At 44.7% G+C, this 23,836-nt stretch overlaps 1 protein-coding gene across 10 annotated transcripts in view; it reads right to left on the reverse strand.

The window, feature by feature from the left end:
• Nucleotides 1–23,836, reverse strand: part of LOC106566953 (histone-lysine N-methyltransferase PRDM16) — a 421,112-nt gene that overhangs the window by 79,359 nt on the left and 317,917 nt on the right. For all 10 annotated transcript variants that reach the window (XM_045693333.1, XM_045693334.1, XM_045693331.1 and 7 more), the window contains exons 4-5: nucleotides 20,598–20,735; nucleotides 875–977 (exon numbers count right to left, since the gene is read on the reverse strand). In XM_045693333.1, coding sequence (XP_045549289.1) covers nucleotides 875–977; nucleotides 20,598–20,735 — 241 coding nt within the window. The remainder of the gene's footprint in view (nucleotides 1–874; nucleotides 978–20,597; nucleotides 20,736–23,836) is intronic.

Consider the following 23,836-nt stretch of genomic DNA (forward strand, 5'->3'; position numbering starts at 1 on the left):
CTTTGTGGGGGAAAACTCATTCTGATTGGCTGGGCCTGGCTCCACAGTGGGTTGACCTGGCTCCCAAGTGGGTGGACCTAGCCCTCCCAGGCCCACCCATGGCTGCGCCCTTGCACAGTCATGTGAAATCCACAGATTAGGGCCTAATTAATTAATTATATGTATTTCCTGATATGAACTGTAACTCAGCAAAATCTTTGAAATTGTTGCATGTTACGTTTATATTTTTTGTTCAGTATAATATCCTATATTCCTTCTAATGCAAGGGGAGGTAAGTAGGCCAAGGTCAAAGTTAAATCCTATATCAAATCCTTCACTTCAAACATAATAGCTGTCTAATCCTTCCCAACAAACATCATTTCTACTTCAATAAATGGACCATGGCATCATGTTCCTTGCATCGGGTCTTCAACCTTTATAAAGAAAGCCTATAATGTTTTCTATATCCCTAAATGTTAGAGGTTATTGACCACTGCCACCTCTAGTCCTAGCCTAGGAGGTATTTGTTAAGTGATAGCGGACCCACTATTCTCAAGCTTTTCGCTGCACCCGCAATAACATCTGCTAAACACGTGTATGTGACAAATACAATTTTATTTTGATTTACAATTGTTCGAGGATGGATGAGGACTGAGTTCTTCATTGATCGGGTGTTGGCTTAGGCTATGTATTGTCTGATTGAACGTAGACATTAGATCTTTAGGCCAAATATTCTTCCCCCAAAGAAGATTTTTATAGATGTCAATTTGGAAAAAGATCAAAACATCATTATTTTCCCCCCAAATCTCTATCTAAAATAATTATTAAAAGATCCAAAACAAAATGTTATTTTGGAGTTTATTTAAATATGCGCTAATGATGGCATTAATCTTACCTTCTAGCTTTGGTGCCATCGATCCCTCGGGGAAAATTCCTTCCTTCATATACACCAATAGCTCTTCCCCCACTTCAATATCCCTAATAGCTTTATAATCAATCTGTAAAATAGGAAAGGGAGGGAGAGAAAGCGGTTAGGGACAGTCGAGTCAACAAAAAGCTATAGTCTGCTTATCATGAATGAATAAATGAACCTTTATGGGCATCGATTTATTAGGCTTAGCCTATTATTATCTATATTCATCTGTCAATATCGCTGTTGTTATTATTGTTATCATTGGCAAAAATAATAATAAGAAGAAGAACAATTTATAGGCCTATTGTAAAAGTAGGCCTAACCAAAAATGTCAACATTGACAATAATCCCCAGGGCCTAATTAGTTTATTTAATATTTAGCTTGCTTGATGTACAAATTCATTTAAGTAGATTTAGTTTTTTAGTCTACTTTGCATCCATTGTTCATCATATAAACACGTGATAGTCAATGCATATTATTTATTATTGTTTCTAAAAATCAAAATATTTCTATATAGGCCTATATATTTTTCTAGGAGGCAATAAACATTTTTGATTAGTAACAATAATTAGGCTATCTGATGACGCTTTTATTTTTGGTTTGAAACCTCCACACTCAAACCCATTGTTATGAAAATGTTGAATTCAATGAGCCAGTTACAAGCATACTTTGGGGTAAAAACTAAATTATAGTTCAAGTACAACTCCAGACGATTGAAATAAAAGGACAATTAAATGAAATGTCACATACCTGGAGTGCATTGTTTTGCATGCATATCCGTGCGCATTTCTAATAACAAACATTTATAAAACATGTAGGCCGCACACTGGATTTAAATTGAGCGACTGAAACATGTTAGAGGTGGCAATAAATGTATTTATTAGCTTACATCAAAAGAGCAACATCATCATAAAATACTAAATAGCATTTGCTATATAATGTTAAATTAAATAGCAAATGTCGCTAAATTATGAGCAAAACATGTAAACTACAGTTTTATACAAACACCAAGCAATGAACAATATACAAATAGGCTACACATTTCAAATTAACTCAAGACCAGCCTCAATGCGTCCTGTGCGGACGCATGGGGGCGCTCACCACCAACTTACTCATCGACAGACAGACAGACAGACAGACAGACAGACAGACAGACAGACAGACAGACAGACAGACAGACAGACAGACAGACAGACAGACAGACAGACAAGAATAGTTGGCTATGAGAGGTAAAAAAAACACACATTCACACAGGATAGTAAAACTGCAGTAACTTCATCCAATACTTTTATCGGTCCAATGCTATGTTGTGACAGCGTTGAGGTGTGCTTAGAAGCTAGGCCAAATATTCAAAATCACCTAGAAGAGAAGCAATATTTTTCAAACAAAATACACTTATTATATGTATTATTATCAGTAGTAGTATCTGTTTACGCACAGGCTTTTACGTGACAGACATCTTTACCTCTGACCTTTCTATTCTCCATGAGGTGGTAGAGCTTGGAAAGTTGAGACGTGGTTGTTAGAGCTTCCAGTTGTAACAGTAGTATTGTTGGCAACACAACCCATAGTATCATTACAGGAGAGAGGCTGGGGCTGGGGCGCCAGGCAGGGCCGGGGAGTGAGAGGAGACAGGTGGCTAGGCAGGCAAGCAGGCTGCGGTGTGTCCTCCCTGGTTGGAGCTGAAGCCGGCACTCTATAGTCTGTGTGAGCGTGTCTTTGATGATGAGGTCACTCCTCCCCTTCTTATCTCAAACCAAAGGATTGATTCATCTGCCAAAGAGACCCCTCCCCACAGTCTCATCTCTACTCTCCATTATTGATGTAAATAATGTATCTAAGTCAAATACTTTTAAACACACACACATGGAGTGATAAAAAACCTGGTCTAGGTGCATGAGGCTTGACGTAGTCATAGTTTTAAAGGCTTTCCAAACTACGCATAGCAAACAATGGGTTTTAGTTCAGCCTTTACACAAGTCGCTGCTACGCCTGTTTTTACTTGTTATCGTTCACCATATGCTTTTAACAGTTTGTGCAAGAGTACACAAATTTGTGCCAGAGACTTGAACAAAGGCATAAAACATTTGGATATGTTCAGAATAATTGGTATCAACCGACTGTGTTATCATAAATGCAACCTGCCTGCTACATTGAGTAAACTATACATGTAGGCTAATTGGTATCAACCTGCCTGCTACATTGAGTAAACTATAAGGCTAATTGCAACGTGTGATCCTATAATTTTTTTAAAGGATTTAAACTTCAAAGTCATTTGATTATGTGCAACTTAAACTCACAGTTGCCCGGAATAAAATAAATAGTGACACGGTTAACTATTAAATACAACAAATGTTTTGGAAACAATAGACTATTTAACAATGACATTTGACATGTTTGCAATACACTATAATAACATGTAGCTTACACTTTTTTAGGCCTACCTTGTACCAAATGTGTTTACTCAATATATGTCTTTTCCCTCTGCCAATGTATTCTGTTTTTCTTACATCATTGACAAACTAGACCTAGGCTATATCTCTGCTTTTTACTATCCACAATGTGAGTGAAATAAACACATTGAAGAATAGAGACGTATCTATTCATGCAAAATAAGATCGTAGTTAATAATGCAAATTGTAGGTCTATTTGTTTCTTTTTAACTCACACATGTATTTTTTTAAACTCATGTTCAGTAATGTTTTGTAGGAGAACAAAAAGCACAATTTCTTAGTTTCAAACACTGAATGGTAGCTGTTTCTGGTTAACAATTAGGTGAGCAAGTTTTTATTGTAACTTTCTTGCAGCCAGTGTAAGTTACTGTAAAAAAAAGGTACAATATGTAACTGTAAATTACAAAGAAACTTTGTTTTAACAGTACATGTGTGCGCACGTGTGTCTGTGTGTGTGTCATAGGGAGGAGGAAGTACAGGGCTCCCGAGTGGCGCAGTGGTCTAAGACACTGCATCTCAGTGCAAGATGCATTACTGCAGTACCTGGTTCAAATCCAGGCTGCTTCACATCCGGCTGTGATTGGGAGTCCCATAGAGGGTGCACAATTGACCCAGCGTCGTCCAGGTTCCAGGTCATCATTGTAGATATTTTGTTTTTAACTGACTTGCCTGGTTAAATAAATATACTGCTCAAAAAAATAAAGGGAACACTTAAACAACACAATGTAACTCCAAGTCAATCACACTTCTGTGAAATCAAACTGTCCACTTAGGAAGCAACACTGATTGACAATACATTTCACATGCTGTTGTGCAAATGGAATAGACAACAGGTGGCAATTAGCAGGACACCCCCAATAAAGGAGTGGTTCTGCAGGTGGTAACCACAGACCACTTCTCAGTTCCTATGCTTCCTGGCTGATGTTTTGGTCACTTTTGAATGCTGGCGGTGCTTTCACTCTAGTGGTAGCATGAGACAGAGTCTACAACCCACACAAGTGGCTCAGGTAGTGCAGCTCATCCAGGATGGCACATCAATGCGAGCTGTGGCAAGAAGGTTTGCTGTGTCTGTCAGCGTAGTGTTCAGAGCATGGAGGCGCTACCAGGAGATAGGCCAGTACATCAGGAGACGTGGAGGAGGCCGTAGGAGGGCAACAACCCAGCAGCAGGACCGCTACCTCCGCCTTTGTGCAAGGAGGAGCAGGAGGAGCACTGCCAGAGCCCTGCAAAATGACCTCCAGCAGGCCACAAATGTGCACGTGACTGCTCAAACGGTCAGAAACAGACTCCATGAGGGTGGTATGTGGGCCCGACGTCCACAGGTGGAAGTTGTGCTTACAGCCCAACACCGTGCAGGACGTTTGGCATTTGCCAGAGAACACCAAGATTGGCAAATTCGCCACTGGCGCCCTGTGCTCTTCACAGATGAAAGCAGGTTCACACTGAGCACGTGACAGACGTGACAGAGTCTGGAGACGCCGTGGAGAACGTTCTGCTGCCTGCAATATCGTCCAGCATGACCGGTTTGGCGGTGGGTCAATCATGGTGTGGGGTGGCATTTCTTTGGGGGGCCGCACAGCCCTCCATGTGCTCGCCAGAGGTAGCCTGACTGCCATTAGGTACCGAGATGAGATCCTCAGACCCCTTGTGAGACCATATGCTGGTGCGGTTGGCCCTGGGTTCCTCCTAATGCAAGACAATGCTAGATCTCATGTGGCTGGAGTGTGTCAGCAGTTCCTACAAGAGGAAGGCATTGATGCTATGGACTGGCCCGTCCGTTCCCCAGACCTGAATCCAATTGAGCACATCTGGGACATCATGTCTCGCTCCATCCACCAACGCCACGTTGCACCACAGACTGTCCAGGAGTTGGCGGATGCTTTAGTCCAGGTCTGGGAGGAGATCCCTCAGGAGACCATCCGCCACCTCATCAGGAGCATGCCCAGGCGTTGTAGGGAGGTCATACAGGCACATTACATCAAAGTTGGATCAGCCTGTAGTGTGGTTTTCCACTTTAATTTTGAGTGTGACTCCAAATCCAGACCTCCATGGGTTGATAAAAAAATTTGATCATATTACTCCAGTGCTAGCCTCTCTACACTGGCTTCCTGTTAAGGCAAGGGCTGATTTCAAGGTTTTACTGCTAACCTACAAAGCATTACATGGGCTTGCTCCTACCTATCTTTCCGATTTGGTCCTGCCGTACATACCTACACGTACGCTACGGTCACAAGACGCAGGCCTCCTAATTGTCCCTAGAATTTCTAAGCAAACGACTGGAGGTAGGGCTTTCTCCTATAGAGCAGTCAGTCTCAACCTTTAAGTCTTTACTGAAGACTTATCTCTTCAGTAGGTCCTATGATTAAGTATAGTCTGGCCCAGGAGTGTGAAGGTGAACGGAAAGGCTGGAGCAACGAACCGCCCTTGCTGTCTCTGCCTTGCCGGTTCCCCTCTTTCCACTGGGATTCTCTGCCTCTAACCCTTTTACAGGGGCTGAGTCACTGGCTTACTGGTGTTCTTCCATGCCGTCCATGGGAGGGGTGCGTCAGTTGAGTGGGTTGAGTCACTGACGTGGTCTTCCTGTCTGGGTTGGCGCCCCCCCTTGGGTTGTGCCATGGCGGAGATCGTTGTGGGCTATACTCGGCCTTGTCTTAGGACGGTAAGTTGGTGGTTGGAGACATCCCTCTAGTGGTGTGGGGGCTGTGCTTTGGCAAAGTGGGTGGGGTTATATCCTGGCTGTTTGGCCCTGTCCGGGGGTTTCATCGGATGGGGCCACAGTGTCTTCTGATCCCTCCTGTCTCAGCCTCCAGTATTTATGCTGCAGTAGTTTATGTGTCGGGGGGCTAGGGTCAGTCTGTTACATCTGGAGTATTTCTCTTGTCTTATCCGGTGTCCTGTGTGAATTTAAATATGCTCTCTCTAATTCTCTCTTTCTCTCTTTCTGTCTTTCTCTCGGAGGACCTGAGCCCTAGGACCATGCCTCAGGACTACCTGGTATGATGACTCCTTGCTGTCCCCAGTCCACCTGGCCGTGCTGCTGCTCCAGTTTCAACTGTTCTGGAACCCTGACCTGTTCACCGGACGTGCTTGTTGCACCCTCGACAACTACTATGATTATTATTATTTGACCATGCTGGTCATTTATGAACATTTTAACATCTTGACCATGTTCTGTTATAATATCCACCCTGCACAGCCAGAAGAGGACTGGCCACCCCTCATAGCCTGGTTCCTCTCTAGGTTTCTTCCTAGGTTTTTGGCCTTTCTAGGGAGTTTTTCCTAGGGAGTTTTTCCTAGCCACCGTGCTTCTTTCACATGCATTGCTTGCTGTTTGGGGTTTTAGGCTGGGTTTCTGTACAGCACTTTGAGATATCAGCTGATGTACGAAGGGCTATATAAATACATTTGATTTGATTTGATTTTGATTTGATTTGATAAATTGGATTTCCATTGATTATTTTTGTGTGGTTTTGTTGTCAGCACATTCAACTATGTAAAGAAAAAAGTATTTAATAAGATTATTTCATTCATTCAGATCTAGGATGTGTTATTTTAGTGTTCCCTTAATTTTTTTGAGCAGTGTACATTACTTTACACACACAGCGTATTTATCAACAGAGAGTGTGTGCTTAAACCAGGGTGAAAGGGGAGATCAAACAACACTGGGGTGTAGGGGGGCCTTGTCCTCTTCAGACACAAAAGACGAGGACCGCGTGACAAGATGGTGAACGTGCTTGACGCCTCCAAACTGCATCTCAGTGACACTGCGAGCAGTGTCGTCTACGTTTACTATCCGAGACAGAACACCTATCCGAGGACAGTGTAGTCTACGTTTACTATACGAGACAGAACACCTATCCGAGGACAGTGTAGTCTACGTTTACTATCCGAGACAGAACACCGCTCTGTGTCCGAGGACAGTGTAGTCTACGTTTACTATCCGAGGACAGTGTAGTCTACGTTTACTATCCGAGACAGAACACCTTTCCGAGGACAGTGTAGTCTACGTTTACTATCCGAGGACAGGGTTTTGGCTACAGGGAAACGGGCCTCCCGTAATTCTATGTGACCTTGGATTTGGTGGAAATGATATTAGGACGGGGATGTTCCCAGAAAAGCTGAGGCTTTGTCCTTCTCTCCAACAAACACACACGACGGCTTACCGCCTAACTGGCTTCCTTCATTTGCTTAACCTTCAGGTGAGGAACCTGCATACTGATTTAGAATGATTTGAGAGAGAGAGAGAGAGAGAGAGAGTATGTGTGAGCTCTCCGTGGCGTGCAGTCCTGCCAGCTACTTCTGCTCTACACGCCACGAAGAGCTCACACATACTCTACGTACTTGATGCTGTTTTGACAAACGGCTTAAGAGCATCTTGAGAAATGAGGGCTGCGAGGTTCAGAGGTCAATCAATGGCCTCTCTGAATGGCTGGGGTCTAAGGAGGAAGGAAGCCCCCTCCCTATCTGTGCAGCCTCATCCTTACTAAAGGACGACACACAAACACACTCACGAACGGATACATGCTTGTCTCACACACTCAAACACACCTGGCATTTCACAATAAATAAATTAAACAAAATCACTTTCATTCATTCAATCTTTGGTCAATATTGACAACCATAAAAATATTTTTTCTTGTTCAATGAAACAAAGTTAATTATTTATATATTTAAATGTATGAAATAATATCAAAATGCAGTACTGCCTTAATTGTTTAAATTTGCATGATTATCCATGTATTTTCTGATACACTACAAAATTAATAACAAACAAATACACGTGTAAGTAAATCTGTTCTGTAAATCTGTTTTTAAAGGTTGCTGCCATATTGGAAGTGGCCTGTCGTGCACATATTTCCATAAACTCATGCATTGTGCATGCTGATCAAAAAAGCGGCGAAGTACTAAGTTAGATAAATTATACATTTTTTTGCATTGTGAGTGTGTGTGATGTTAGTAAATGAATAAAAAGCTTGTGCCCACAAGCCACCAGACAAAACAAGCTTCACAAACAATAGCAAAGCAGCACATTAAATTCAAACAACAAAACAACCCATTACATGTGGGGCAGGCCACACCGCCACAATATAGATATTTGATTTTGTCTGTGTCTAAAAAGGCACCCTATTCACTACATAGTGCACTACCTTTGACCAGAGCGCTGTGCACGTAATAGGGAATAGGGCGCCTTTTCAGACTGTAGCAGAGGACATTACTGTGAAAATCTAAACAGGACTAGGGCTAGCCCAGGTCCACTCTGGTCTAGGCTGATAACATATACCCAGCTTCCGAGTTATGTCCCAACCCGTTGCTGTGGCTGTTTGGCAACACCTTTCCCACGACCCAAGGTAAATCTAGAATTGGTAGACGGTTCTGATTGAAGAATCTTCGTTTGCATTGTCGAGTGGTACCCAGGAAAGAATAACATCAACTTCTTAGATGCTACCACTCCCCTCCAAATCAAAACCAAACATGGATTCCATGTTGTGTCTCGCTTAGCGTGCACACCTGTCTGTGTTTCATACCTCTTTGTCTAGGTAATCAGCCTCACAATTGGGCAACATGCTGCTGCAGATGGGAAATAGAATAGAGCTTGTGGGTGCAAACATTGATATCCATGTTTGGTTTTGATTTGGAGGGTTGGTGGTAGCATCAAACAATCAGATTGAATACTTTCTTTGGCACTGCTCAGTGATGCAAATGACGGGTTTTCCATCAGAAGCGTCTACTTTATTACAAAATGAGCTAGTTTTTTCCCTTCCCTACTACTACAGATATACAGTGTCATTGACGTAAGGTTACTCATTGACTAGAGCACCTTTGAGGAGAGAACATATGACTGGTGAGAGATGTAAGAGGCACACAGGCATTGGGGTTAGGCTCAGCTGGGTTTTATGGCCAAGTGACTGGTAGAGTGTGGGCATTCCTCCAGGAGTGTTCCATTTCCAGGTTTCCTTCTTGGACGGGCAGAGGTTGTGGCTTCCAGAGAAGGACCCGGAGTGATTAGGAGACGCGGGTGTGTCAGCGTATTATTATTCTACCTCATGAGTCACTTCCTCAGCAAGGCACTGACAGCCCAGCTTTTGACCCACAATAGAGCCATTACTTTACTCATCATGCACACGCACTTACTGAGATGAACACAGACACACACTCACAATGACACACACACACACACCCACACACACACCCACACACACACACACACACACACACACACATTGACAATTACAGGCACGCACACGCGCATACACCCACACACGGACATATTCAATCTCAGTCTAGCCCAGTCTGCTGTCCCCACATGCTTCAAGATGTCCACCATTGTTCTTGTACCCAAGAAAGGTAAGGTAACTGAACTAAATGACTATCGCTCCGTAGCACTCCCTTCTGTCATCATGAAGTGTTTTGATAGGCAAGTTATTAAGGATCATATCACATCCACCTTCCCCGACATCCTAGACCCACTGCAATGTGCTTACCGCCCCAATAGATCCAAGGATGACCTGACACCCTAGACCCACTGCAATGTGCTTACTGCCCCAATAGATCCAAGGATGACCCGACACCCTAGACCCACTGCAATGTGCTTACCACCCCAATAGATCCAAGGATGACCCGACACCCTAGACCCACTGCAATGTGCTTACCGCCCCAATAGATCCAAGGATGACCCGACATCCTAGACCCATTGCAATGTGCTTACCGCCCCAATAGATCCAAGGATGACCCGACACCCTAGACCCACTGCAATGTGCATACCGCCCCAATAGATCCAAGGATGACCCGACATCCTAGACCCACTGCAATGTGCTTACCGCCCCAATAGATCCAAGGATGACCCGACACCCTAGACCCACTGCAATTTGCTTACCGCCCCAATACATCCAAGGATGACCCGACATCCTAGACCCACTGCAATGTGCTTACCGCCCCAATAGATCCAAGGATGACCCGACATCCTAGACCCACTGCAATGTGCTTACCGCCCCAATAGATCTAAGGATGACCCGACACCCTAGACCCACTGCAATGTGTTTACCGCCCCAATAGATCCAAGGATGACCCGACATCCTAGACCCACTGCAATGTGCATACCGCCCCAATAGATCCAAGGATGACCCGACACCCAAGACCCACTGCAATGTGCATACCGCCCCAATAGATCCAAGGATGACCCAACACCCTAGACCCACTGAAATGTGCTTACTGCCCCAATAGATCCAAGGATGACCCGACATCCTAGACCCACTGCAATGTGCTTACCGCCCCAATAGATCCAAGGATGACCCGACACCCTAGACCCACTGCAATGTGCTTACCGCCCCAATAGATCCAAGGATGACCCGACACCCTAGACCCACTGCAATGTGCTTACCGCCCCAATAGATTCAAGGATGACCTGACACCCTAGACCCACTGCAATGTGCTTACCGCCCCAATAGATCCAAGGATGACCCGACATCCTAGACCCACTGCAATGTGCTTACCGCCCCAATAGATCCAAGGATGACCCGACACCCTAGACCTACTGCAATGTGCTTACCGCCCCAATAGATCCAAGGATGACGCAATTGCCATCACACTGCACACTTCCCTATCCCATCTGGACAAGAGGAATACCTATGTAAGAATGTTGTTCATTCAATATTGCTCAGGATATAACTCCAAGCTCATCATTAAACTCGGGGCCCTGGGTCTGTATCCCACCCTGTGCAACTGGGTCCTAGACTTTCTGACCAGCCGCCCCCAGGTGGTGAAGGTAGGCAACGACATCTCCACTTTGCTGATCCTCAACACAGGGGCCACACAAGGGTGCATGCTCAGGCCTCTCCTGTACTCCCTGTTTACCCATGACTGCGTGGCAAAGCACGCCACAAATTCAATCATCAAGTTTTCAGATGACACAACAGTGGTATGCCTGATTACAAACAACAACGAGACAGCCTACAGGGAAGCGGTGAGGGCTCTGGCGGAGTGGTGCCAGGAAAATAATCTGTCCCTCAATGTCAACAAAATGAAGGAGCTGATCGTGGACTTCCGGGGACAGCAGAGGGAGCACGACCCCATCCACCCGGTCTCACAGGAAGGCCAAGAAGATCATCAATGACCTCAGCCACCAGAGCCACGGCCTGTTCACCCTGCTATAATCCGGAAGGCAAGGTCAGTACAGGTGCATCAAAGCTGGGAGACTGAAAAACAGCTTCTATCTCAAGTCCATCAGATTGTTAAATAGCCATCACTAGCCGGCCTCCACCCAGTAGCCTGCCCTGAACTTAGTCACTGTCATTAGCCGGCTAACACCCGGTTACTCATCCCTGCAATTTAGAGGCTACTGCCATTTGTATATAGACATGGAACACTGGTCACTTTAATAATGTTTACATACTGTTTTACCAATTTAATATGTATATACTGTACTCTAGTCAAATCCTTCCTGTTCAACTATTAATGTACATATACTATTCTAACCACGTATTCTTCAGATATACTACATATTATATCCACTTGCTGTCCATAATGTCTATACATCCCATCACATACAATACCAGTCAAAAGTTTAGACACACCTACTCATTCCAGGGTTTTTCTTTATTTTTAGAATAATAGCGAAGACATCAAAACCATAAAATAACAAATATGGAACCATGTAGAAACCCCCCAAAAATCTAAATATATTTTATATTTGAGATTCTTCAACATAGCCTCCCTTTGCCTTGATGACAGCTTTGCACACTCTTGGAGTTCTCTAAACCAGCTTCATGAGGTAGTCACCTGGAATGCATTTCAATTAACAGGTGTGCCTTGTTAAAAGTTAATTTGTAGAATTTCCTTCCTTAATGCGTTTGAGCCAATCAGTTGTGTTGTGACAAGTTAGGGTGGGTATACAGAAGATAGCCTTATTTGGTAAAAGACCAAGTCCATATTATGGCAAGAACAGCTCAAATAAGCAAAGAGAAAAGACAGTCCATCATTACTTTAAGACATGAAGGTAAGTCAATCCGGAAAATGTCAAGAACTTTGAAACTTTCTTTAAGTACTGTCGCAAAAACCATCAAGTGCTATGATTAAACTGGCTCTCATGAGGACGGCCACAGGAAAGGAAGACCCAGAGTTACCTCTGTTGCAGAGGATAAGTTCATTAGAGTTACCAGAGAAATTGCAGCCCAAATAAATGATTCATGGAGTTCAAGTAACAGACACAACATCAACTGCCTAGTTAAATAAAGGTTAAATAAAATAAAAGAGGAGTCTGCGTGAATCAGGCCTTCATGGTCGAATTGCTGCAATGAAACCACTACTAAAGGACACCAATATGAAGAAGAGACTTCCTTGGGCCAAGAAACACGAGCAATGGACATTAGACCCGTGGAACTCTGTCCTTTGGTCTGATGAGTCCAAATTTGAGATTTTTGCTTCCAACCGCTGTGTCTTTGTGAGATGCAGAGAAGGTGAATGGATGATCAACGCATTTGTGGTTCCAACCGTGAAGCATGAAGGAGGAGGTGTGATGGTGTGGTGGTGCTTTGCTGGTGACACTATCTGTGATTTATTTAGAATTCACTTAACCAGCATGGCTATTACAGCATTCTGTAGGAATACGCCATCCCATCTGGTTTGCGCTTAGTGGGACTATCATTTGTTTTTCAATAGGACAATGACCCAACACACCTCCAGGCTGTGTAAGGGCTATTTGACCAAGAAGGAGAGTGACGGAGTATAGCATCAGATGACCTGGCCTCCACAATCACCCAACCTCAACCCAATTGAGATGGTTTGGGATGAGTTGAACTGAAGAGTGAAGGAAAAGCAGCCAACAAGTGCTCAGCATATGTGGGAACTCCTTCAATCAAGACTGTTGGAAAAGCATTCCGCATGAAGCTGGTTGAGAGAATGCCAAGAGAGTGCAAAGCTGTCATCAAGGCAAAGGGTGGCTACTTTGAAGAATCTCAAATATTAAATATATTTTCATTTGTTCAAAACTTTTTTGGTTACTACTTGATTCCATATGTTTTATTTCATAGTTTTGATGTCTTCACTACTATTCTACAATATAGACAATAGTAAAAATAAAGAAAAACCCTTAAATGAGTAGATGTTTCCAAACTTTTAACTGGTACTATATATATATATATATATATATATAGTGGCAGACCAGGGGGTTTGGTCAAGACGTTTACCCATCAGACACGGACAGAGAAGGATTAGCTCAGTTTCAAGGGTGTTTATTTAAATAATAGATCAAAAAGAAAAGCATAGGTCTCCCCTATGAGACCCTCTCCGGGATGCCATCTTCTGGTATTCCGGGTCTGGCTGTATCCTGGCGGGCACAAAACTGAACTCCCTCTTCTTACCTCTGCATCTGTCAACAATAACACGGGAATCCTTTCTTCCCCCCATTCCTCCGGTGTGCTGCCCTTCTGGCAGCTTTATGGGCCTTACACAGCTGGTGAGCAATCCGTCCTTGATTACTCACCAGCTCCCAATCAGCCCCAATTCGTCCTGGCTGGAGAGCCCGTCGAGACCTGGCACGTCCAGCAGATGGAGCCATCGCCTCCTGATGTATACTCCATCTGTTACCAGGCCTCGACGAGTCTCCCCTTGGTGGCTGACCTGCTGTACGCCCCCCCCAGCTCTGTCAGGGAGGGGACTGCCATCAGTGCAATATTGGTCTCCCTTCTCAATTGTGCATCCGCGTTTCCATGCTTCCCCCCTGACCTGTGCACAACAGAAAAAGAGAAGCGTTGAAGGGACAAGAACCACCTGGTGACCCTATCGTTTCTGTCCTTTCCCCTGGCCATCCAGACCAGGGGAGCATGGTCCGTGACCAGGGTGAAGTGGGTACCTAGCAGGTAATACTTGAGAGTGTTTAGCGCCCACTTCACCGCTAGACACGCTTTCTCCACAATATAGTATTTCTTTTCCCTAGGCATCAGCTTTCTGCTGATGTACATGATGGGGTGCTCCTCCCCCTCGTGTACCTGGGACAGAACGGCCCCTAGTCCCGTATCACATGCGTCCGTCTGGATCACCATCGGCACCTGGAAATCGGGCGTTACGAGAATCGGATGGGAGCACAGCGCTTCCTTCAGACCGTTGAATGCCGCTTCTGTCTCGTCCGTCCATTTCACTGTTTTCGGGAGGCGGGCCCTGGTTAGATCGGTGAAAGGGGAAGCTATAGCCGCAATGTTGGGGATAAACCAGCTATACTATCCTGCCAGACCCAGGAAGGACTTGACCTGTGTCTTGGTGCATGGAACGAGCCAGTCACGCACCGTGTGAACCTTCCTCTCCTGGGGCTTGACATTCCCCCGTCTGATCAAATACCCCAGGTACTCCACCTCCTCGAACACTAGCTTGCATTTCTTTGGGTGGGGCTCCGTGGAGACCGAACGGGAGCACTACTGATACAACCCGTCTGGTGTCGAAAACGCCATCTTCTCCCGGGAGGAGGCTGCCAAAGGTACCTGCCAATAACCTTTGGTCAGGTCAAGGGTGCTGATGTACCGGGCCTTTCCCAATCGGTCGATGAGCTCGTCCACCCTCGGCATGGGATATGCGTCAAACAAGCTGATGTCGCTCACCCCCCGGAAATTGTTACAGAAGCGGAGGCTACCGTCCGGTTTGGGCACCAACACGATGGGGCTGCACCATGCACTGTGGGACTCTTCCATGACCCCCATCCTCAGTATAGCCTCCACTTCCATACATTTTGGCATTTGCTATATGGTTGATGAGAAACTCCATATTGCAAATGTACGGTCCCTTACTAGACGTCCGCGAATGTTTGTAAAATTCGCCGACGGCGGCGGGCCATCACCATGGCCAGATCTTCAGTGAAGTCATCGAACGAAGTCTCTCGGACATTCGGTTTCTGTTTTATAACATTTTCAAATGTTTGTAATGTTTCCGCTGTCCCGGAATATACCACCAGATGGCGAATGTAATCATATTGCAAATGTACAAAACATCACCAATCACAACGTGGCCTTTTCTCCTAAACGGAAAAGACTTCCAAGACGAAACATAGGTTTGGCATAATGGGCAGTTAGCTCCGAACAAGATGGCGTCGAGGCCTCAATACTTTTTGAGTTAAGGCCATTTTTCTGGGATTAAAGGTCAAAAACGAAAATAGAGCACTAATTTGACCGCTTCACGTCAAAGTACATAAACCTATAGTGTCAGGAAAAAAAGAACCAGACATTTATCTATTGTAATTTAAGAGAAATCGTACAATGTACAATTGGTGATGCTCAAAGAAATGTGCTTTATTTCCCAAAAAAGTTACAGATCCAGTTGCGGCATGTTCAGACGAATCCGTTAAGGTTGGTTTCGGAACTCTACGTGATTTCTGTGATTTTCTTAAATAACATTCAATCATTCAACCCTCTATAAATAAGTCAGTTCTTAACGTAAAGACTTAAAACTCAAAATTCTGTAAGAGCCTACCCCAAGGAGGATATGTGTTCACTTTCAGCTTCCTGTGTCAACCGGAAGTACCTTAAATTGGGATCATAGGGGATGTTTTGAAGTGTTAAAAAGGTCACATCTTTCCAAAACTTCAATTGTGTGATTAGCCAACCCCCTAAATTCAACCTGAAGCCTATGTGGGTTATGAATGCCTTATGAACCTGTCTTCGATGACAATTCATCAGGCCACTATGAGGTCTACCTGTGTTGATTCTAAGCTTCCTGGAGTGGTTAAATTCACCCTAAAGGTGTTTTGATGTACCAAACCTGCAGTTTGTGAAAATCACTGCATTCAACCCTGTGTAAATCAGTCAATTCTTAAAACCTCTTACATCTAGATGTTCCGCTAGCGGAACGCCTCGCCAATATCCAATGGTAGGGCGTGGCGCGAATTACAAACTCCTCAAAAATCCCAAAACTTCAATTTTTCAAACATATGACTATTTTCCACCATTTTAAAAGACAAGACTCTCCTTTATCTAACCACATTGTCCGATTTCAAAAAGGCTTTACAACGAAAGCAAAACATTAGATTATGTCAGGAGAGTACCCAGCCAGAAATAATCACACACCCATTTTTCAAGCTAGCATATAATGTCACAAAAACCAAAACCACAGCTAAATGCAGCACTAACCTTTGATGATCTTCATCAGATGACACTCCTAGGACATTATGTTATACAATACATGCATGTTTTGTTCAATCAGGTTCATATTTATATCAAAAACCAGCTTTGTACATTAGCATGTGACGTTCAGATCTAGCATACCCACCGAAAACTTCCGGTGAATTTACTAAATTACTCACGATAAACGTTCACAAAAAACATAACAATTATTTTAAGAATTATAGATACAGAACTCCTTTATGCAATCGCGGTGTCAGATTTTAAAATAGCTTTTCGGTGAAAGCACATTTTGCAATATTCTGAGTAGATAGTCCGGCCATCACAGGCTAGCTATTTTGACACCCACCAAGTTTGGCACTCACCAAACTCAGATTTACTATAAGAAAAATTGGATTACCTTTGCTGTTCTTCATCAGAATGCACTCCCAGGACTTCTACTTTACATCCAATGTTGTTTTGGTTCCAAATAATCCATAGTTATATCCAAATAGCGGCGTTTTGTTCTTGCGTTCAAGACACTATCCGAAGGATAGAAAACACCCTAAAGTTTCTAAAACTGTTTGAATGGTGTCTGTGAGTATAACAGAACTCATATGGCAGTCAAAACCCTGAGACAAATCCTGACAGGAAACTGAAATCTGATGAGTGGATATCACTTCAAACATTTGCCATTGAAACACACAGGGGCTTGTGAATCATTTAGCACTTCCTATGGCTTCCACTAGATGTCCCCAGTCTTTACAAAGGGGTTTGAGTCTCCTACTATCAAAATTGACTGAAAGAGAGGCTGTTTATCTTGGTCACAGGGGATGGGCCATTACCATTGTGACGTCGGCGCCCATGGGTACTCTCCCTTTTCGAAACGTTTTGAAAGACAATGCAACCGTCCCAATGGAATATTATTGAAGCCCTGGTTGAAAAAGCCCCTCAAGATTTATGTTATACAACATTTGACATGTTTGAACGAACTTAAATATATTTTCTTTGCTCATTCCTGACGACAAGTCAGACGCACACGGTACATTTTCACTAGCCTTCGGAGCGCGCTAACACTATTGGGACATAAATTATGAACTTTTTTGAACAAAACTACATTTGTTATGGACCTGGGATTCCTAGAAGTGCCTTCTGATAAAGATAATAAAAGGTAAGGGATTATTTACAATAGTATTTTTGATGGTTGATCGTTCCAAGATGGCTCCAACATTTATAGCCTAGACTTTTTTTCTGGGCATACCACGTCATTTATTGCAAAGTGTGATTTCCCAGTAAAGTTATTTTTAAATCTGGCAAAGAGATGGCATTCAAGACATGTTAATCTATAAGTCTTTGAATGACAATATTACATTTTAACAATGTTTTCGAATAGTAATTTTGTAAATTGTAGCGCTAATTCACCGGAAGCATTTGAGGGAAAAGATTTTCTGAACGTCATGCGCCGATGTAAAATGCTGTTTTTATATATAAATATGAACTTTATCGAACAAAAAATGCATGTGTTGTGTAACATGATGTCCTAGGAGTGTCATCTGATGAAGGTTGTGAAAGGTTAGTGCTGCATTTAGCTGTGTTTTGGGTATTTGTGATGCATGCTAGTTGCTTTGAAAATGGCTGTGTGATTATTTCTGGCTGGGTACTCTGCTGACATAATCTAATGTTTTGCTTTTGCTGTAAAGCCTTTTTGAAATCGGACAATGTGGTTTGATTCAGGAGAGGTGTATCTATAAAACGGTGTAAAATAGTCATATGTTTGAGAAATTGAAGTTATAGCATTTATGAGGTTTTGCATTTAGTGCGACACGATTCCACTGGCTGTTGATTAGGGTGGGACGGCCCAGACAGGTTAAAATGGTGTAAAATAGTCATATGTTTGAAAAATTGAAGTTTTCGGATTTTCGAGGACTTTGTATTTCACGCCACGCCCATCATTGGATATTGGAGCAGGTGTTCCGCTAGCGGAACGTCTAGATGTTGCTTCCGGGCTGCACAGGCTATTGGTCGTCCCCGCTCTCTTCTTTGGCCTGCTCATACCTTCTTCCTCAATTCGTGCCCCCATAGGGCCACGAACAGCGGAGAATCCCATCCTACTAGGAGAGGTACCAGCAGCACTGGTACTGCACCCACCATCATCTGACAGCTCCCTTGTGGTGTCACGATGTTGGTCCATACGGTGGGATACCGCTTTGTGTCCCCGTGAACACAGGAAATGGACATCTCCCTACCCCGTTCGGTCTCCTGGTTCAGCAGGCTCGTGGTTATGAGCGTAACCATGCTTCCGGAGTCTAATAGTGCTTCCGTGTCGTGTCCGTCCACCTGCATCGACTCCTCTCGAGCCGGGCAAGTCCAGGCAATGCGCCCCCGGGCGCCACCCTCAAAACACCTCCTTTGGTCTCCCTCTACCTGGGGTCGTCGGTGGCGGGTCAGCCCTACCCCCGCCGTCTCTCCATGGGTTTGCAGTCCTTTGGCCCTGCCAACTGTCGGTTCGGGGCACACCGTGGTGGGGCTGTCCTTCCGTCCCATCGGACGGGTTGCCGACTCGTCCTGGCTCCCACTCAGCAGTGCCTGAGTGTTCTTATGCGTCTCCACTGCTTCCCGGAGGCTCTCCAAGGTCAGGGGCGCGCATAGACTCGCGGCCCTCTTCATGTCATGAGGTAGCGCCCGTAAGAAGCGATCCAGGACCACTTTGTCGAGGATGGAGAGGGTGCATACGTCCGTGAGGAGCCATGCCCTGGTGATGCGCAGTAGGTCGCTCATCTGGGCTCGTAGGGATGCGTCGGGTACGAACCTCCAGTCGTGGAACCGTTGAGCCCGATGGGCCAGGCTGTACCCATAGCGGCTGAGTATCTCCCGTTTGAGTCCGTCGTAGTTAGCTGCCTGTTTGTCGTTCAGGTCCCAATACGCCTTTTGGGCATTCCAAGAGAGGAACGGTGCCAGCAGACTTGCCTTGCTTCCTACTGCGGCCTTGGCCATCCTTCCCGTATTGCTGTCCGTTCAAACGTACAGAGGTATGTTTCGATGTCATCGTCTTCCGTTAGCTTGATTAAAAACTGATTGGGATGTGATCCAGGAGATGCTCCTCCTTGCAGCTTCCTGACTTCCTCAACGAGGCGGACATTTCGTAGTCGCTGTTCCTCCAGCGTTCGTTCCTGAACCGCCTGTTGTGCTTGTTGGGCCCGGACGAACTGAGCTATCAACTCGTCCATGCTGATACTGTGTAAACGTCAACCCTGATCTGACCCCGTTATCAGACGTGCCCGCATTCTCCACCACTTGTGGCAGACCAGGGGTTTGGTCAAGACGTTTACCCATATCAGCCATGGACAGAGAAGGATTAGCTCAGTTTCAAGGGGTTTATTTAAATAACAGATCAAAAAGAAAAGGATAGGTCTCCCCTATGTGACCCTCTCCGGGATACCATCTTCTGGTATTCCGGGTCTGGCTGTATCCTGTCGGGCAACCATCAACAATACCACGGGAGTCCTTCCTTCCCCCATTCCTCCTGTGTGCTGCCCTTCTGGCAGCTTTATGGGCCTTGCACAGCTGGTGAGCAATCCGCCCTTGATTACTCACCAGCTCCCAATCAGTCCCAATTAGTCCTGGCTGGAGAGCCCATCGAGACCTGGCATGTCCAGCAGATGGAGCCATCGCCTCATGATGTATACTCCATCTGTTACCAGGCCTCGACGAGTCTCCCCCTGGTGGCTGACCTGCTGTACGCCACAATATATATATATATATGGTTTATACTCCAGACTCCGACTTACCTCGTTCTAATATTTCTATATTTCTTAATTGCATTATTTTACGTTTAGATTTGTGTGTATTGTTGTGTATCGTTTGATATTACTGTACTTTTGAAGCTAGGAACACAATTTCTCTACACACACAAAACATCTGCTAAATGTGTATGCGACCAATCAAATTTGATTTGATTTGAAACAATGACGCACATACACGCGCACACACACACACACACACACACAGACACACACACTGATGCAAAGTCCACTGTTCTTCCCAATGGGTAGGTAGGAAGAAGGACAATAGCCATTCCACTGAGTCTCTGACATTGCCATGTGCAGCTGATTGGAGGAGTAGGGCGCCACTCACTAAACGCTGGCAGCCCATAGGAGGAGGGAGGCGCCACTCACCTGGTCTCCGCTGAGGTGACACGCCGCCATGTTCTGCTCCTCAAAGGAGATGGCAGTGCGTACATACTTGAGCCAGCTCCCACCGGGCTCTGAGCCTTCGTCCAGACAGAACTTGATGTTGCCCATCTCATCCACCACCTGTTGGGACAGAGCAGATGATAACACACATACGTCAGAGGTGCACCTTTTATGCAAAGACACTGAACTGAGCCTCTATCTTCTCTAGTATGGGCGGAATACGTGCTTACTAGGGTTTCATTTCTTAGTCACCGTCATACAGTATAAACATTTTCTTAATTACAATGGGCAAAGCAGATAGTTTCACGTCACGCGACTGTTGGATACAAAGAGGGTGGACTTTCTCAACTTTTTTTGTGTGTGTCCATATCTGTTAGTAGACAGAACATTATCTGCCAAGGGCCCCTAACCTTGTTGCTCCTCCGAGCAGCGAGAGGAAAAAGGGAAAGGAGTGGGGAGGAGGGGAAGGTTGAAAACTGTGGCTTCTTTCACTTTTCTAAAGACTTCCTTTGGCACATATTGATCACCCTTTTGTAATCCCCTGGGCCATCCCGAGAACGAGGGAGCGGGTTTCAGGTTACCACTTGAGAGGAGAGGAGATGGAGGAAAGGAGGAGAGGAGGAGAGGAAAGAAGAGGAGCTCATTGTGGGGCAGAAAGTAAGGGAAGAAAACAGGGGAGTCGATCGCGAGCTGCTGTGTGGTGTTCTCTAGACGAAGGTTACACCACACATACAGTACTTCAAAACTGCTGTGCCATGATTGCTGCTAAGAACACAGGACTGAGAAATTCTCCCACTAAAGAAAACATTAAAGGTTTCTGAGGGGCCTCAACAGAGCATACGTGGTACACGTCCAACATACCGGGCATGACTGAGCTTAAACTATTACAAAACAGGTATGCCACTTTATATAATGTTTTCATAACCTACATTACTCTTCTCATATGTATATACTGTACTCTATACCATCTACTGCATCTTGCCATCCTGATGTAATGTATCACTAGCCACCTTAAACAATGCTGCTTTATATGTTTTCATACCCTACAATACTCATCTCATATGTATATACTGTACTCGATACCATCTACTACAGCTTGCCTATGCCGTTCGGCCATCACTCATTTATATATTTTTATGTACATATTCGTATTCATTCCTTTACACTTGTGTGTACAAGGTAGTTGTTGTGGAATTGGTAGATTACTTGTTAGATATTACTGCATGGTCGGAACTAGAAGCACAAGCATTTCGCTACACTTGCATTAACACCTGCTAACCATGTGTATGTGACAAATACATTTGATTTGATTTTGATTTGAACAACAACAACCAAATTCCACTGATTGAATGATACAATGACGAAGGCCTGGTGGCACTAGACAAGAACTTAAATGCGAACAAGACAATGACTCTCGCTGGTGGCAAATAAGACTATGACAGTTTATAGAGAGTGAGAGTGTCTGAATGCTCCAACGTAATCTTTACAAGGCCCCAAATGGAAAAATCAACTTGAAACAGGGAGGGACTGTCCAAAATGAAACGGTCATTTTAGTTTCCAGTTGCAAAATGCTTTAAAACAAACACTTTCCGTCGCATGCCCTAATAAACACGACCCAGGTGTCTGTCCACCACTCGATGCCTTGAGAAGAACCTAGAACGAGGAGGAGGAAACCCCAAATGAGATGTGAACATCTCACAACTCTGTTCCTCCACAAATCTCTATAGAAGATCTCATTTCTCCTGGTGAAGTATTCTGGTGGAACTGATACTGTGTCGGTCGCTGGGCAGATCCTCTGGGGACCGAGAAGAGACAGGGCTGGTTAGGGCTTCTCATTACTAGGTCATAATCAGCCTCCACTCAGCTCAACTTCTACCACTCAAGTTCTCATCTGTTGCAACCCAGTCTCATGGTTTTAATAGTAACGTGTTGACGTCTTAAGTCATTTCAGTTAGTTGTAGGATCTACGTTTTTGCCCCAAAGAATGTGACAAAGTTCCATTTTGGTCTAACCTTCCCAGTTAAATGTTATAGTTACAGTTTTAAAACGTATGCTTTGGGTTAAGGCTGCTCTTCTTTTCTGCCTCAGTCAAATGTCTGTGGAAGAATCAAACGTGTGGCGGAGGCACACCCCAATTTTCTTTGACTTTTGCAAAAGGTCAAAACGGTCCCGCTTTTCCAAGAGAGCATTTACAGAGGCTCGTTCGATTCTGTTGCTCATAAACTCTGAATGGCCTTCTTGGTCGGGGACTGAGCGCATGCAGAAGGTCAGTTGTCGGTGGTGGTGGTGGGTGCTGTGTTTTGTGAGTAAATATGGAAATAGCAGGTCTGGTCCAAGGTGAGAAGGGCAGTTCATGTACACACATGGTTCTGATGAGCGCGGTATGCTAACTAATCGTAAGCGTGCCCCAAAGTTGCAGCTGTGCCTCATACTATAGCGTTGTGTTTAGCCTGTGGGAGGCGAGAGTGTTAGGTTAGACAACTGCTAACTGGCCTGCTTGGAAATAACAAAGCCTGTTAGTGCTAGCACCTACGCTCATGTAGCATGTAACAAGTCAGGTCTTTAACGACAAGAATAACCTGTGGCTGCCTCGCATGCAAATCAATTGCCCTGATGGTGATAGTGAGCTAAGATACTGATTGTGTGAGATCTTTCCTTCCTTTCTGAACAATGTTGTTCTTTAGTGCTTTACTGGAAACCAGACATGTTGAGTTCATAAGCTAGAACTTTTTGGGGGTCCATGTTTTAAGGGATCAACTAGCCGTACTCAATGTCGTCTTGAAGCCATGTTCCTTTGATACACTCTGTCTTCTACATTAAGCTCACAGAGAATGCCTCAGTCTTCTCTTCACTTTCCCCTCTGGGGTGGACAACATAGTTAAACAGTCACTCGAACAAGAGCTACTGCCACCTCCGGCGTTTATGCATTAGACAGTCCGAAATAATGTAGTCCAGGCCCTTTATTTTCTGTGTGAAAACAGTCACTGAAAAACTAACCAGGCATAGAGGAAAAATTAACTCCCCAGAAAAGCCTTGCACAGGTTCAAGTCAGAGTGCACTTGTCCCAGCACTTGTTGGGAGCTCAAGCTCAGGTATTGTACATGTTTTATGAACAGATGGGGAACAGCTTTGGCCGAGGTGAGAGGTGTAGGTGGGTGGGGGTGGGGGGAGGGGGTCGCAGAGGCGTTCCTGACCAGACTTTGCACACTGCACACAAACGC

The sequence above is a fragment of the Salmo salar genome, chromosome ssa13 (genome assembly GCF_905237065.1).
Source record: "Salmo salar chromosome ssa13, Ssal_v3.1, whole genome shotgun sequence".
NCBI classification, from domain to species: Eukaryota; Metazoa; Chordata; class Actinopteri; order Salmoniformes; family Salmonidae; genus Salmo; species Salmo salar.